General features: G+C 42.4%; 1 protein-coding gene across 15 annotated transcripts in view; it reads right to left on the bottom strand.

Annotated features, from left to right (window-relative positions):
• DAB1 (DAB adaptor protein 1) overlaps nt 1–17,977 on the bottom strand; it is a 684,943-nt gene that overhangs the window by 15,183 nt on the left and 651,783 nt on the right. For all 15 annotated transcript variants that reach the window (XR_005583828.1, XM_039485615.1, XM_039485614.1 and 12 more), the window contains 3 exons: nt 7,463–7,519; nt 3,623–3,685; nt 1,689–1,797 (listed from right to left, as the gene is read on the bottom strand). Coding sequence is in view for 14 of the 15 variants with exons in the window: in XM_039485615.1 (XP_039341549.1) it covers nt 1,689–1,797; nt 3,623–3,685; nt 7,463–7,519 (229 nt within the window). In the remaining variant the exon portion in view is untranslated. The remainder of the gene's footprint in view (nt 1–1,688; nt 1,798–3,622; nt 3,686–7,462; nt 7,520–17,977) is intronic.

Genomic DNA, 17,977 nt, shown 5'->3' with positions numbered 1-17,977 from the left:
TAGTACTGTATAATAGATGCCAAAAATCTGTATTGGGTAATAGCTTATAATGAAAACCCTCTAGCTAGGGGAAAGAGTTGAAGATTAAAAACTGGAGTCATTAAAACATTCTAATTTTGATTTGACCCTGCTCAGACAAAACTTCCTTGTCAAACTAATGGGAATCTTGGCTGAGTATGGACTGTATGACTAGACCTTTTGTTTGTCATTTACAACTGAAAAGAAAAAAAAAGATGAATCCAACAGAGTTTTCAACTGTGTTTAATATAAAAGGATTTCTGAAACTCTACCCTGAAACCCTCTATTAAAGAAGAAACTAGGCGACATGCTTATGTTTTACTAATACAAAATGATGTTATATTAATACGAGACCCAAGTGCTACATTAACAATTTTAATTTATTGTTAATATTTTACAGTGTGGGATCTCTCTCTCCTCTTCTTTTTACTGGTACAGCAGTAGAAAAGAAACTTTTCTTGACCTATTAGTTTTCCTTACCCTGCTTTTACCTTTTACTTTTGGTTTATTTCTGGGTTTATTGAAATGCAAACTGTAAAGGAGTAAAACAGCAAAACAAAAATCACAGGCAACAGATCTTGGAATCATTTAGCTAAGGAGAACAATAACAGAGCTAAATATGTATTTCAGCAAATGGTTATGATGGGGAATATGAAGTAGGACCCTCCACAACTTTGTCAGAGCAATTTCCCACGCCATAACCCCAAAACACTGCACTGTAGTTATGACCTTACTGACTAAGGGACACTGGAGGGTACTTCTTTGGAAGAAGTACATCTGAGTTTTCCATAACCAGTGGACAAACAGGGTCAAAGTGCTTATCCGGTTCTATTCCATGTTTCAGGTATGTTACTTTCAAGTGCCAACATAATACTGGAACGTTGGTAGAGTAAAAGATTACCGCTGTGTTACATTCCAGGACAGATGATGCAGTGCATTATAGCACTGAAGGTGTTATCCATCCAGAAAACTACAGTTGAATGACTCAAGGCACTCCTTTTTCTCCTTCCCAAAGGGGACTGAATGAGCTGGTTTTGCAGTGCTCCCAGCCCCTGGCAGCCCAGAGCGCAAGACCTGAAGTCAATCCCACATCTCCTGCATGTCAGTGCAGAATATTACATAAACTCTGAATTTTGAGCACTTTGAGGAACATAGCAAAGCCTAGCTGAAATGCCACATGTTGGCTACGTGGAATAGCTTTAAAAACGGTCACAAATTCTTCACGTTTCTTGCTGTGCCATCGTTTACCGTATATAGTTCAGATTGTCCACTGTTATTACTGGAAATTCAAAGCTAAATAACTTTCCCTCTCCTGTTACAATAGCTTATAGGTATGTAAACCTGAACTTCCAGAGACTTTTTAGTGCCAGTTCTTTTTTCACTTCATCGGATGTTAGCAAACTCAGTATACTGAAGGTTTGACTTGGTACTGATTTGGATTTTCTTTTTCCTGAAGTACATTATTGTAAGACATTACTGTAAGTAAGTACATTGCCGTAAGACAGACTGTATTTTCACATTTCTATAGTGGAAAACTTTTTAACCCTTATGTTTTGGATGTTGAGACATAAAACAGAACAGATACCTGAGTTCCACAGTTTAGTTGAGCTAATATTTTCAAAATGACCAACCCTAAAATTAGTCTTTAAATAATCCTCTTGGGTTCTTACCTGAGGGTACAGCAGCAGTGCTGAAAGGTACAGAACCAAATGTGTCTGCAATAGCAGGAAGTGACTGGCATGAAGATGGGATAAAGGCATCACCTGGAGTTGCAGGAGTCTACAAAATGAGACAGGAATAAAATACAACGGTGACATATCAGCAACTGTTTCGGCCATCAGGAATTGGCATGCACTGAGGTGCCACATCCCCTTTATCTCCCAAAAAAGAGAGATGCAGATGTAAAGAAGCAGCAAGAAAAAGATCATCAGCACCATAAGACAGAAGACAACAGGAAAAGAGAGAAAAAATACAGAACTCTTGGACCATGAAGAAAAAGAACAATATAACTTGCACAATCATATATCACGTGCAAATTTCTGACAGCACCTGTTTCTTAAGAAATAAAAGTCCGTGATTTTGAGGCTTAATTAACTGAGGAATGATGTAAACAATAGACAGAAAATAACATAGAAAGGATTTTAAAACAGGGTGAAATCACTGTATTACAGAAGAATGATTAAATATTGCTCCAGTTCATCAGTAGGCCTAGAGCCAAAGTCCTGCATGTTAGAAGCCTGGTCCCATTGTTAAAGATAAGGATTAGGAGATGGGAGATCTGACCTCTCTTCCTAGATGTGCCACAAAATTCCTTTGTTACCTTAACTGCTCAGGGCCTCAGTTTCCCCATCTGGAAAAGGAGAATATTTATATTCCCCTATGTCACAATCTGTTTTGAGGCTTAAAAATGAACTGGAAAAATTCTCTATTTCTACTTTATAATGAAGACAGCTTGTTTCAAAGGCTTCCATCTCCTTAGAATAACATACACATTTTTATTTTTCCACTTGTTTTTAGGTCCTTCTTCCCTCCCTTAGCTGAAGTACTTGTATATGATCTTTAGAGGTTCTTAAGAGCGATGTCATTCAAAGCTATAACACATCTGATGCTCTCCTTCCTGAACAACTGAGTTTTTGACAAAGTCCCACACAGCAGATGCCTCTGCTAAATGGAAGTGATGGGAGCTGCAGCTCAGGTTACAGCCCTGTATGACATCACCATTCAGATCTCTATTTAAAAAAAAAAGTTTGAGGCCATCTTTGCACATCACAAAGGAGCAGCATGATGGGGTGTCCATGCCACACAAGGCCCAAAGGAGTTATGGTGGCTGAATAGGTCAATTACATACATTGGCTGTATATGGAGGAGGAGCCAGGGAACAATGAGGATTAATTAAAAAGGAAGCTCAGCTGCACAGGAACAGGAGAGTAGCTGAGAGCAGAAGGGGGCTGCAGAGAGAGAGAGAGAGAGAGAGGCTGCAGTCACTGTTTGGGTGACAGATGGCAAGGTAGGAAATAGCCCAGGGACACAGAGTAAGGGATAGGACTTGATTACTTGTTGTGGAGAGTCCCTGGGCTGGAACCCTGTGTAGAGGGCAGGCCTGAGTTTCCCTACCAGCCACGGGAGAAGTGGCACCATTAGGGCAGTGAAAGAGAAGACTGCAAGGGAGAGCGGGTCCTGAGAGACGTTGATGCATGTGATTTCCCCAGCAGGGGAAAACCACAGTGACCTGACTGGAGGACCAAGCCATGAAGTGGGAGCAGTTGAGTCCTGAGAGAGCAAGACAGAGAGTGATGGAGTGCAACTGCAGGAAGAGGTGTCAGCCTGGCAGAGTTAATCCCCAGATGTGGTCAGAGGGAGATTTTCCAGTGCTGACTAGAGCACCCCATGACAAGCAGTGATTCGAGAAAAGGATTTTTCCCTTTTTGAATATGTTTGCTTCCTAGTTTTCCTTTATTTCACCACTGTTTGAAAAATCACTTTGCAATCCTTCCTACTGGAGTGCATGCTATTCACCATCCTGCATTTCTACACATGGCTACAGTAAACCTGCTTTTTACCAGCAAGGTAGAAAAAGACAGGGCAATTTTCCCTGGGTACTTACTGGGGGAGAGGTTACATCAGGAGGAGTGGACATGTCCCCAAAAAGCTCTAGTTGGGTAACAGCCTGCAAAGAGAAGAACAGATCTGTATTTATCCTTTAAGGAGAATAAAGAAAGAAGGTGCAGTAGACTGTAAATACATAATGAACTCATATCACCTATCCAAATTAAAGCTATTTATGCCTTGATTGTCCCCTCTGCTGGGGCTGGCTCACAAACCCAGAGGAGGCTCAAACATCTGCCCCTGGGAAACTGTTATGGGGGATCCACCACAGAAGGGGATAGGGCATAGAGAAAGCATCCACAATGGGGCTATATTATCTTTCCACTCTTAGCTTCACTGAGCACAGGAGATGCGTGTATGTCCCATTGCCACCCAACCCTTCCGCCATGGCCCCATCTCTGATCTCTCATGCCCCAGACTACAACCTCTGTGGGGTCCAGAGGAAGTGGGTCGGATGTTGCTATGGAGTTGGCTGAGACCCTGCTCCCCCATGGGATGAGCGTGGCCTGCATGCACCCTTGGGGATGAGGGGAGACACGATTAGGTAATTACGACTGGATAGCTCCAAATTAATTTCATGCTAGAAATGTTTTACCAGGGACTCCATTTTGGGTTTGGTTTTGAAATAGATCAACCAAAGAGGTCTCTCTTACTTGGACCAGAAGGGGGGAAACCCCTTCATAACATATAGCAGTTTCCGTGGCTGCATGAGTAAAGTATCGACTGAATCTCAGACTCAGCACTCACAGAGATGAATTTAGACGGGACAGCCACTAATCAGGGCTGGCTCCAGTCTGGGCGTCTTTTTTTTTTTTTTTGGTGCTTCGGCAGTTTGAGTGCTTCGGCAGTTTGAGTTTTTTTTGCTTGGGGCGGCAAAAATGGTAGAGCTGGTCCTGCCACTAATGACATGGAAACCGAAGCAATTCTGAAGAAGCCTTGCTTTGACTGTGTCTTCTATGGTACAGAATCCAAAATAGTGTGAAACAGGTTCATAGTGATCAAGTATTTACATCTGTCATATAATATTAATGATTCCTCCTGCACTAAACTCCTAAGAAAGCATAATTTAAGTATTTTGCTCAAAAAAATCTGCTTAAAGGTATTTAGGCACTGATCATAAGTGGAATCAGTTGCTGGAGTACTATCCTCCCAAAATTAGTTGTATATTTAATTTTTAAAGAGACATCAAATTTCCCGTTGTGTTGCACAAAGTCAGATTACTACGGTATCTGTGCAGTATGAATTATTGTCCCATTATGAAACAGTCTGGGAAAACAAGATGACATGGTAAATCGATGAGTATTCATAGTAGTGAAATTCAAACACAATTAATAGACTTGGCTGAAATTGTTTAGGTGGGATATTTTTTTCTTTTTGTGAAATAAATTTGCTGGAAATGAAAATTTTTGTTTCTTTCTTTCTGATAAAAACATGAACCTTCCCAAACAAAAAATGTGTGGTATTTGATTTTTTTTCCATTGTAAAATTGGAAAATTCCTGTGAAAATTACCAAAAAAAAAAAAAAGGCACGGGGAATTTTTGTTTCTTTAATTTTTTTTCCATGGAAAATACTCACCATTTTCTGACTAGCTTTAACATTTAATTACTAGTCAAGATTCTGGAGTCAAACTGCCTTCCCCCAACAACCTTATCATTAGACCAGGGATTGCCCCTCTTTCACCCAACCTCTGAAAAATATCAGGGTAAAAATCTTTATAGTTTTATTTTAAATTAATCTCTAGACCAGTGGTTCCCAAACTTGTTCCACTGCTTGTGCAGGGAAAGCCTCTGGCGGGCTAGATCGGTTTGTTTACCTGCCGCGTCCGCAGGTTCGGCCGATTGCGACTCCCACTGGCCGTGGTTCACTGCTCCAGGCCAATGGGAGCTGCTGGAAGCGGCGGCCAGTATGTCCCACGGCCCTCGCCGCTTCCAGCACCTCTCATTGGCCTGGAGCAGCGAACCACATAGTCATGTGAATGGGATTTACCCATGTATATGGGGAGGGGATTACCGTTTCATTTTTTAAGGCTGCACTTATTTTCTTGGGGGACATCTATACTACCCGCTGGATTGGCGGGTACTGTTCGATGTATCGGGGAATCAATTTATTGCGTCTCGTCTAGATGCGATAAATTGATCCCCGAATCGACACCCGTACTCCACCTCGGCAGGAGGAGTAAGCGGAGTCGACGGGGGAGCCATGGCGGTCAACTCGCTGCCGTGAGGATGGCCAGGTAAGTCAAACTAAGAAACTTCGACTTCAGCTATGCAAATAGTGTAGCTGAAGTTGCGTATTTTAGTTCAAATGCCCCCGCTAGTGTAGCCCAGGCCTTTGGTACTAATAGAAGAACTATAGAACTAGGCTCTCCAAGAGATGAAGCAGATCACTCTGGTACTGTGCACAAAATTGCTAGCCATTTAATCTTAGCAATGTCTAGAAAAACCTGAATAATAATGATACTCCCAATTTAATCATTTCAGATGAAACTTCATGCCAACCAGGTGCCACCAATGGTTGCGGGGGTTGTGACAATAGCAAAGAGTCACTTCCTTCTAAGAACTCTAAATTGCTTGTTCGAGATTGTCCCTGAAACTTCTGTCTCTGCATCATTGTAAAGCTTCTGGCTAGAACCTCCCCCAGCCTCCTCTTGTCTGACTTCCTGCTAGCATTCTAAAGAAACTGTACATGTGCCTTCACAGATGAGACCATGTGGGTTTTCCCTGCCCACAGGGAAGGGTCCTCCAAGCCTTCCTCTCCCACCATAAGGGAGAAAAAGTGAGAAGCAGAGCTGTCAGTGGCTGCAAGGGGTACCAGGTAGTGAGACCGTGTCCTGTACTACCCAGGTTGTCAGTCTGGGGGGAAGAGTCTGTGTAATGGGCAAGGGGCAGAAAGTTTGGTGGAACCCTTATCCCACGATTCGTATTAATCTAGCCTGATGTAGAATAATCTACATTAATGAATCTACATTAGAATGAATCCCATTAATCTGGCCTAATGCAGAATAAGTATAACTGAGAATTTAACACAACAAATCTTTTTGAACTCCAGGTTCCAGCATTTAGTTCAACAGTGGCAAGTCACACAACCAATCTGTGACTGTCACTCTGTAAAATGGGGATAATGATACTTTTCAAAGTGCTTTAAGGTGTGTGCACCTGTGGAAATTCATCTCAGGTAAAGCTCCAATGAGCTCACGAGAGCCTCTCTGATATCACAATGATGGGGACTATATAAACTGATTGCTGGATAGAGCAAATATTGAGTTGCCATTAATGTTTATTCTAATAAGCCCTTCTTCATGGTGACCCCAGAAAAAGAGCAATATATCGACAGCAGGGTTAGTTTTGGCATGATCACAACTTTGTGTACAAGAGATGCTAGAAAGCTATGTCAGCAAATGTAAATTGTAATTTAGTGTGAAAATAACTTTCGAGGATACTTGCTAGAGAGGCTTAAACAGCAACATTTGAATCTGGATTTCAAATCCCTCAAAATCTGGGATTGTTTGGGTGAGGAGTTCTAGTTCTGGACCCTCGCTAGGGCTAAATTCTCTACTGGTCTAAACAAGTACAGCTCCTTTCACATAAATGGAGTTTCAGCCATTGGCAGAAATTTTGGCAGCTAATCTTTACCTTTCATTGGTTTTAAACAGCTTCACTTTCTGGGTCACCACACAGATGAATTTGCCAACTATATAATTTCTTTTTAAATTATTCGTACTTAGCATTAGCTACATTCTGGTGCGGCTAAACCCAAATTGAGCATTTTCAAATTGCACTCGTTCTAGTGGTGATTTCATCTACATTTCCCTTTCACATTTTAGTGTCATAACCTTACCTGAGTGATTGTAACAAGATTTTCCTCAATGTCCAGCAATAAGTTTCCATTCTGCAGCTGTAAAGCATGATTTATGACAATGAAATGAATGATTTATGAAAATGACATGAGTTCTGAGCATGACAATGATAACCTCCATAATTATTGACTTCACTGTGGAAATGAAAACCCTTTCAGTCTTGTAGCAAGCTGCTGTACTCACCTCAAAGATAACAAACCACATGTTTAACAATGGTGCGTTTGAATGCTGCTAACATCAAGTGCAACTATACACTACACTTGCCTGTAGTACACTCTTGTACAAATGCCAGTTCTGTCATGAATAAGGCTACATCAGTGCAAACATTAGAAATAGTTACTCTTTAAGGGATTAATAAATTTAGCTATAAAAATTCATTATGGTGCCTACTCCTGCACCCATTGAAGTTAATGGGAATCTTTATTGGCTTTAATGGGGAAAGGAGTTGGCATTCTCAGCTAAATAATTTGATAATATACATGTAGGGTAAGAAAAGGCTCTAAAAGCAAATAATATATGCAGCAAAATGTCTATTTAACTAGGTAAAACTATGGCTTTTGAAAAGTGTATTTATAAATTAATAAATGCATATCTAGGATTACAAATGCCCTTTCTATAATCTGCAAGAGAATATTTTTTAAAATGCTGGTATTAATGAATCCAAGATAGATCTAAATCTACAGGGTTGTGTGTAAATGTATATATAATGGAATATACTAAAAATCCCACTGTTAGCTATAAATATAATATCTGATCACCTGACTTAAATGTCATCAGAGGACTAAATCTCAGTGTGATAAACATAACTGTTTTAAAGTGGGAGGGGACAAACCAGAATGATTTTTGCAACATAATGAGAACTACAGTAGCAAATGAATTAAAGTTTAATCTGCGATCCATTTAAGAGTGCAAGGGGCCAGAAGATGCCATTCCAGAAGCTGGAATAACAAAGGCCCAGGAAATGGGCTGACAGCAGAAGAGAGCAAGCAGTTCTGAGGAATCAGGAGTTGGATCTAGGGGAAACCCCAGAACGCTATTCCTTTATGGGCCTAGGATCAGGAGCCGTGTTGTGTAGGATTGGACAGGACTCCCTTCTTTTCCAGCCAATCGGGAGGAGCTCTCTGGAGGGGGGCAGTATATAGACTGCTTTCTCCTTCAGAATAGTGCAGACACTGGCAAGAGAAGGGGGTCAGAGCCAGAAGGCTAAACTCCAGGGAGAGACAGCCATGAGAAGCAGCCCTGTGAAGACCAGGCTGTGGATAGCAGAAGAACCAGAGATAAGTGTGACCTTTTGGGCTGCAGTGATTGACTGTATTGGTGGGGCAGTCTGGAAGTGTTTCTGGGCATTAAACAGGCCCCAAGTAGAAGGCAATAGAACTTCTAAGATGCTGTGGGGAGTTTGTATGGGGCCCTGAAGGAGGAGCACACAGGGACAGCTGCTGCAAAGAGAATTCTGGTCCTGAGGGACTGCTCAGGAAGTGGCAGCCCTGTTACCTGATGACAAACCTATCAGTCAGCAACTCACTGGAAGTTTAAAAACAGCCAGAAAGGGTGGTTCTCCTGTGTCTCTGATAATAAAATTCTGGCAAAAAGCAATTCCAGATGAAGAAAGTATGACATATGAAATATACAGGGCCCAATATTGTAGACTCTGTATGTGAGGAATTCCAACTGAAGTTAAGGGAAGCATGAAATCAGGCTTAGGCTATTAGCCCCAGAACCTCACTATAAATCCAGAAAGCATTTTTTATATAAAAGTTGAAAGGCTTAGGCCATGAATAAGGACCTCAGGCTTTAGCCAACAGATTATTTTTCTTGATTTTGACCATCACTTCACCTAGCCATCTCTACCAATTCTTTACAGGCTATACAGCGATGGTAATTCAGAGTCAGATTTTGCCCTCTGCCATACTCCTGCATCTACACTGATTGCTCTACAAAACCACTTGAAAAGTAACCATATCATAGCGTGGAAGAAACATGTGTGCAGCATATAATAAACCATTACTAATAACTTGACTGTGCTACAGTGGGACATCCCCGAAAACAGTTTGCCCATCATGTCACTGCACATCCCCAAGTGGCCAATTATCCTGTGACATTTGGACGGCATCCTCCATCAGTTCACGTTCAGCATCACTTACTGTTGAGGAGAGACGTCCAAAAGGAGAAATATTAGTGTCTATTAGAGCGTGGGATAGTGTTCATAGCAACTTCTCTGGGGTTGCATTAGTGTAACTGAGGACAGAATGTGGCTTATTCAGTCTTTCTTTGGTTAGACGTTTCAATACAAAAGGATTTATCCTTATCAATGAAAGTAAACAATCCTCTCCCGCTCTCCCAGTAGACTGCATAAAAAAAAGAGAAATATGGAAAGATGCTTGGCTCCTTGATCTTTCTGTAGAATTCCTTTGTCTGTGGATTTCTCTGTGTCATAATGTAAAAGCTGCCTTTAATTACTGGAAAATGCATCTCGTCTTACATGAAAACACCACCACAGCTTATTCAGCAAGGAACACAAAAGTCAGTTGTAACCGCACAGAGGTGGGCAGTGGAAATAGTATTAATCCTCATATCTTGGTTGTATTAAACCTTATAATGAAAGCTGTGTCTTCCCATGTAGACATATGCTGTAGTCTTTTAAGCATTAAATATTTAAATCTGGCTTCTTAAAGCAGGCTTTAAACCACTCCAGCTGGCAATGAAACTTCTTGTGACATTTTTCACGATTCAGTGGAAACAAGAGAGCGGAAGGTGTATTATTCAGGAGTTGGAAAATATTTGAGGAAAGCCTACAGACTTTGACTATAGAGTTAAGCAAACTGTAGCCTTCAATACCTAAACACAAGAAAGTCACTTCTACACTTTATCTGTTGATCCAATAGGGGTTGGAAAAGTACTTTGTTGTGTTTCTTGAATTACTGCAAAGATAGAGATTTACAGCAGAAGAACTCTGCAGGGACCCCTGTATTCAGAGGTGGGTAAAACACCTTGCAGACCTTGCTATAGAAATAACAGGCCAGATACTCAGCTGTGGTTAATCAGCATAGCTCCACTGAATTCAATGGACATATGTAGATTTACAACTGCTGAGGACCTAACTGAATATTTCTGTACTTTGATTATGAAAGAAACCAGAACAGTGATGACTCGGAAATCATGGTATAGAAACTTCAAAGGATGAAAGAAGAGGAAGTGGTCAAAAAGGATGAAAAGTGCATGGCAGCCTCATCTTATTCTCTAATATAGAGCTCAGTGGGTTAAAATGACAGAATAAAGTACTGTAGTAAGTATGGTAATTAACCAGTAAGAAAAGTAATTAACTTTTTATTTCTTCCTCCTTTCCTCTTAGCGGGCTCTTGAGAATGTCATGAGGACTCCAAAGAGCGGAATATCAGTCAGCTAATTCAAGCTGCATAGGTCTAGCATGTGTTCTTGATAAGAAGACAGATGCTTGACACAGCTATTTGTTTGCAGGGTGGATGTTGAGTCTGAAGGCATCTCTCTGTACAAATTGAGATAAGGAACAGACCCTTTGGTTTGGACTAAATAATTTAAAGTATCTCTTACATTGAACTGAGGTTGCTTGACTGTGTTTCAGCTAACTTTGTATATAAAGTTCAGGAGACTGAACTGAGTGATGCAAGAAAGCCAGCAGAGCACTAGAAAAAAAGCAAAATGACATCTGGAGACCAAAAAGACAATACATAGAGGACCAATTATTGGTAAGACAAGATAAAACTCTCAGTCCCTCAGTTAAAAAGATGCTCTGCCTGAAAATGCCTCGTCAAAGAATTGAACTATTCACATTCACCCCTCCCGCAGCAGCTCTCCCCCGACCCAGGGAGCCATACAGCAGCTCCTCACCCCAGCTCACCTCTGCTTCACCCCCTCCCCGAGCTCTGATTGGCGCCACAAGCCTGGGAGGCGGGAGACGTGAAGCAGCGACGGTGTGCTCAGGGAAGAGGCTGAGCAGGGGCGGGGAGTTCCCCTGTGTGCCGCACCCCACCCTTACTTGCTGCAGGCAGCCCTCCCCGCACACCCCTGCCCGGTGGCAACTGGGGCGGCCGAAGATCCTGCTGCTGCGGTCGCCGCCAAAGAAAATGCTGCCCCCCAAATCCTAGCGCCCTAGGTTGCGACTGCCTAGGTTGCCTAATAGGTTTCACCGGCCCTGGCCGAAGCCACGGGACCGGCAGACCTCTCGCAGGCATGCCGCTGAAGGCAGCCTGACTGCTGCTCTCATGGCGACTGGGAGGCCGTCCCCCGTGGCTTGCCGCCCCAGGCACGCGCTTGGTGCATTGGTGCCTAGAGCCGCCCCTGCCCTCTGCTCCTTTGTTAGTTCACTGGGGATTGCTATATTTAAATGGTGGTTAAAAATGTTTTTTGTAAGTAAATGGTATAGCAATAAATGAGGTATGGGGTAAGTTTAAGAGTAATTGACACAGTTGGTGGGTTATTTAAGAAATGTTTGAGTATAATTATCCTCTCATTTGTTAGTATTTCATACAAAGTAGGCTTCCTCAGATAATCAAAATATGGGTATTGATTCCCGTAGGCTTATTTTATTCCATTTGATTTGAAGCTGAGTTAATTCTGAATTCCCTCTGTGCCTTAGGTGTTTATTCTTGATGGAAATGCAATTAGAAAGATTCTTTCTAGGTGTTTGCCTCTGATAGATTCTAGTCAATCAGTCAAGAATCTAAAGTGGTGACTATTATATACAGTACCTAACAACTTCTCCTTTGTTTTTAAGTTTTACTCTTTATTTTTTAAAAATTCCCCGTTAAACTATTCTACCCAGAGATCTTCCCACACAGAACTAGTCTGAAACAATAATTTTATTTACCTGTTAGAAAATAGAAATGGAACTATCAAGACGTGCCTAAAATAACCCTGGCTGTTTTGTATCATTACCCCTTCTCCAGCTTTCATTTCTGACTCCTTGAGGCAGACTTTTTTTCCCTTTGTTTGTACAGTAACTGGCCCAATGGCACAGTGACGGGCATTTGAACACTACTGTCATTATTATTATAAACAGGAATGAGACCAAAACCTCATTTGAATGTGAGGCTTAGATCTAAATACCTTATCGCATATTCATGATGGGCTAAACAACTCCTCAAATCTGAACACCCTGTAGTTGGGAGTGGCTTATGAATTTAGAAAGTGTATTAAAAACGAAGCAGGTTAAACCTGAAGAGATCTGACATTATAGAAAGCCCATGTTAATTAACCTGTGGGTCACCACAGAGTTTTTCTTGTATCCTGAGCAAAACAAAAAACACACAAATAGGATGCACCAGTGAACCTCAATATTTAGCATTTTAAACTGCTAAAATCAGTTTCTTCCTCCCTTTTTTGTAATATCGGAAGAATCCATTTTTCATTTAGAATGAGTAGTCACATCACAAATACACTCTACGCTGCTATAACGTGGTTGTGGGGAGCCAAAAATCCCTACCGCATTATAGCTGAAACCCTGTTATATCGGGGTAGGAACGGCAGGGCTCCAGCGGTGATTTAAAGGGCCCGGGGCTCCCCGAAGCAGCCAGAGCCCTGGACCCTTTAAAGCACCGCCGAAGCCCTGCTGCTACCGTGCTATACACGAACCCGTGTTATATTGGGTCGCGTTATAGCAGGGTAGAGGTGTATTTAAAAAAACAACTGGGCAAGCCCAGAAATGCCACTTAAGCAGTTAAACTAAATGTCACCACATTATTCATGGCTTTGAGAGATGACACAGCCTCTTTGCCATTGAAATTTATATTTAATATGTACTAACAGGGGTTGATATTCACACTCTAGAAAAATGAATGTCCTTCTTCTTTAAGTACTGTGCTAACAACACCCTGGAGAGTTCACTTTCACTGTACGCAGCCACTGGAATACAAAGAGAATTTAAAATACAATATTTCTTACCACTACTACAGAACAGCCCCTTTTTAGTTGCAGATTTATATACTGTTGCTACACTGGTGAATGTGTACGGGAGTGTGCACGCACACACATATGACAGAGTTTAAATGCCAACAAACAAACGAGGTCCAATGTTTTGGTATATACCGTGGCAGATTCTGGCCTGCACCAGATTTCTGTTCAGCATAGGAAGGGGGCGGGAGCGGGAGAGCATGTAATGGAGCTGATTCTGGCTGCCTGAGTGTCTCAGGGCTAACCTCAGCCTCAGCTCTAATTCCATTTAGAGTTACAGTCCCCTTAATAGTCTCTATGCCAGTGGAGCAGAGCTCTGACATCTTCCCTCCTGCTAAGCTGGGAATGGAAAACAGGTGAAAGGCCAGGACGCAGCACAAGCACCATAAGAGTATTTCCCGATGGCAGGGGAATTCTTGGCTGGACGACAGCATGTTTACGGCACCTGTATGGCATAAAGGGGCCACAGTGTCAGTTCTTCATTGACTTTAATCATAGACTTTAAGGTCAGAAGGGACCGTTATGATCATCTAGTCTGACCTTCTTGTGACTGTATTGTGAATACCATGACATTTGGTGGCTCTCTTAAGGTCCCAGCTGTTAGAGTCATGTGGTGATGTGAGAATCTCAATTTTTCTTATGGTAATAAAAGCTAAGCTACAAGCCTGTGTGGTTGCAGAGAAAAGTCTGGAAACATGAAATGAATCCAGTACCCTAAAGACTCAATCTCCCCCCCAAACCAGAGGCAAATAAAAAATAACCCCAAATTGATTCTTTTAAAAACACAATTATTTTTAAGCCACTCATGGTTTTTTAACTCTAGGGGTTAGCGGTACTGGAGCTATAACCGGGCTTGAGAATCAAGTCCTTTATTTATACCTACAATGTTGAATGCTGCATTGGGGTGATACTTTCCAAGCCCTGAAGTCCATGAATGTGTAATCATATATGATAAAAAATTGAGGCGCCACATGTCTATTCATAATAGTGTGATATAACAGGTGTATTCGCACTTGTATGGGATGACCTGCACAAGTCTCCAATGGCTTCATCACTAAATAGTAATGCAATAAAATATGTGTAACACATGACACTGTACTCTAATACCATTTACCATGCAATGTGTAATAGGTGTGGACCTGCCTTAATAATTTATGAATACTGTATGAGACCTACCTGTTGAGATGGACTGTACACCTACATTGGGTTAGTGGAATGTTTATTATGCACCTATACTGCTTTAATTCACTGGCGGTTCTCACGAGAAAGACAAGAAAGGTAAGAAAGAACAGCCTAGCATATACGTGAAAAGACAATGGGAAAGCTATTAGCTTTGAGGATCTTGCATCCTGTCCCCAAAGAAGCTGCAAGACTTGTTTGGCCCATGGTGTGAATGAACAGACCAAAGGGCTATAAACAGTTAGGCTGTGTCTACACTGCACTTTCATCGTTAAAATTTTGCCGCTCAGGGGTGTGAAAAAAAACCACTGTCCAAATGACAATAGTTTTAACGATGAAAAGCACTGGTGTGGACAGCGCTTAGATGGTGGGAGCCGCTCTTCCGATGACTAAGTTACCGCCCCTTGTTGAGGGTGGTTTTATTTTGTCACTGGGAGAGCTCTCTCCCAGTGACAAAGAGCGGCTACACTGTGCTGCCACTGCAGCTGCACTGTTGTAAGGTGTGCAGTGTAGCCATAGCCTTATTAGCCCCAGTTTACACTAGAAAATTAACTCTGGTTAACTACGTGCGCCAGCGGTGTGGTGTTTTAGGTGCAGACACACCATTTATGTGTGGGTGTTGGGGTGGCCGGGGTGGGGGCATGATTTAAAACAATGCCTTATGGGTCTTGGGGTGCCTGTAGGCAGTTTATATCTACTAGGATCCCCAGGTGGAAGATGGGTAGACATCTGGTAAATGAAAATGTAAATATAGTCTGGTTTAAGATAGTTTCCTCAGAAAAGCATTAGTTCCAAATAAACAATGCTTGGCTTAAAGAAGGCTGTCTGGTCATCGAATGCCAGTGGTCATAGTTGCAGAATTGCAGGTGCTAAACCTAACTCAGATCTGCTGAGGTAATTATGGTCAATCCCAGGCAACTGCATCCCAAGGCCTGCCTGAGAATGGGAGACTTGAGTGATTACACACCAAGAGAGGTGATGGCTCAAAGCCTGACACCGGATTAGGGAGGGAATGCACTCAAAGACACTAAGAGGGGTCAGAGGTGCAGTCAGCCCAGTAACGGTGACAGCCAGCTGGTGACTTCCTTTTCCAGGACCATCCCCAGAGAGTTTAAAGGTGATAAAGCTGGCTCTACACCACCCACTCCTGGGCTCCAACTTCACCCAGCATAAGGGGTAATTCTGAGGTATGCAGGGGGGAAGTCAGGAGTGCACTGAATACTGGAAATCCTGCCAGGATGGCTCTCTTAAGAAGCTCTAATTTAAGCCAAGGGGCTGAATTGGCATCCAGGACTGGGGAAGCGCAAAAATGGAGTAATACCACCTTTGCCTCCCATCTTCATATTATGCGCTGATCATGGGTAAGCAACACTCCACTGCCTCATAGTCACATTGACATTTATGTAGTAGCAGAAGAATGTTACTCTTTCTTAAAGTCACAGAGAATGAAACAGCTTAAAATTTATGGCATAAAGTAAGAAAATAACAATACATAGGAAAACAATGCCAGGTAAACGTCTACCTCTAATTTATGTTCCTTTGTACTGGAGTTTTTTCAGAGGCTAATGCAGTGAAAATTCCATCCAGTTTCCATAATGAAGAAACTGTCTGGATGTTTGTGAATCTGCCTTTAAAGTTATCTGAATGCATAGACATTACAATGCATCAGACATCATCATCATTTAATCCTGGAACATCTGTACAAACACAGGGAGCACAACAGGGTCGCCCTTCACTCCTGTCCATGGCTAGTTCCTCCATTAAGCCCAGCCAGGTCATGCCCTGGCATACAATGTCCTATCACATAATCAGTGATCAGCCTCTAGGTCAGGGGTCGGCAACCTTTCAGAAGTGCTGTGCCGAGTCTTTATTTGTTCACTCTAATTTAAGTTTTTGCGTGCCAGTAATACATTTTAACGTTTTTAGAAGGTCTCTTTCTATAAGTCTATAATATATAACTAAACTATTGTTGTATGTAAAGTAAATAAGGTTTTTAAAATGTTTAAGAAGCTTCATTTAAAATTAAATTAAAATGCAGAGCCCCCCGGACCGGTGGCCAGGACCTGGGCAGTGTGAGTGCCACTGAAAATCAGCTCACGTGCTGCCTTCGGCACGTGTGCCATAGGTTGCCTACCCCTGGTCTAGGTCAAATGAACCTTGGTTGTGTTTGCTTTATTTTCTTTGGTATCCTATCATCTTCTACGGTATCTCCACCATTATAATATTTCTGATTGTAGCCAATCCTCTACCCTGATTTCCCTTGCTATTCTCCTTCTAACTTCATTTGTTTCAAAATCATTCCACTTGACAGCTGCCATCTTTTGAAGAACTCTCATCTCTACTGCCTCCAGCCTTCTGATGTCACCTTCATTTAATGCAGCTGCTTCCAGCCTACAGATTGTTAATACCCTGGGGTTTGATAAATTTTCATTTTGGTACCGAATATATTTTTATCAGTCCATAATTTCTTCAGTTTCTGTGCAGCAGTTGTAGCTGAGACACATCTCCTTTTAACTTCATCCTTGATGGCAGAGCCATCCCTTGGATAGGGGAAATTGGGGAGAGCACTCTGGGCCCCATTGGCCGGTGCGATTGGCTGTTGCAGTCAGTCCCAGCAGGCATAGGTGCAGGAACTAGGGGTGTGGGCAGTGCTGCAGCACCCCCGGGGGCCCGGCTGCCACCCGGCTATTAAAAATGTTTCAGCGCCGCTGTTGGAAGACAAATCCGTCACTTCCGCAGGGCCTGCCATCTTGTTGGCTGTTAGCAGAAACAGCGCCCGGCTCAGCCATCTGCATTTTGGTGCAGTAAGTCCCCCCGCCTGAGTCGGAGCTCTGAGCCCCCGTGGCACTATGACCAACAATAGCCCTGCAGTATGCACTGGCAACTGCCAGCAGCAGCAGGCGGCCCAGCATCAGGCTGGATCCATCCCGCCAGCCCAGCTGCCAATGCAAAGCAGGGCTTCCAAGCCGGCGGGGGCTGATTTGTCCGGGTCCCGCACCCCCTACGGATGGCTCTGCTTGATGGAACCGTTGGCACTCATGAAGTTTCCTAGGTAAATAAGGTTCTACTTGATCTACTTCACTGCTGCTGCTGCATTTCAGCACGTTTTCTATTGTCTCTTTTCCAAGATACAATAAACTCTAAGGACACAAAGTGGTATAAGTTCAATTTTCCAAGGTTGCAAAGTGTATAAGCATTAATTCAAACACTGTCTGCCAGTTGTACGACGTCACTTGCATGAACTAAGGAGCTTAACTCTAGATCATCCAATGTCATACCCTCCAATTTGTCTAACATTCTTATTGTCCAGTTTAAAAACATGAAGAAAAGTGATAGTGATCCACAGAATCACCCCATCATATAATACTTTATTATTAACTTTTGCCATG

This window comes from Mauremys reevesii, linkage group 8, assembly GCF_016161935.1.
Source record: "Mauremys reevesii isolate NIE-2019 linkage group 8, ASM1616193v1, whole genome shotgun sequence".
Classification (NCBI taxonomy): Eukaryota; Metazoa; Chordata; order Testudines; family Geoemydidae; genus Mauremys; species Mauremys reevesii.
Note: the sequence above shows the minus strand (reverse complement) of the source record. Positions and strands in the feature narration are given on the sequence as shown.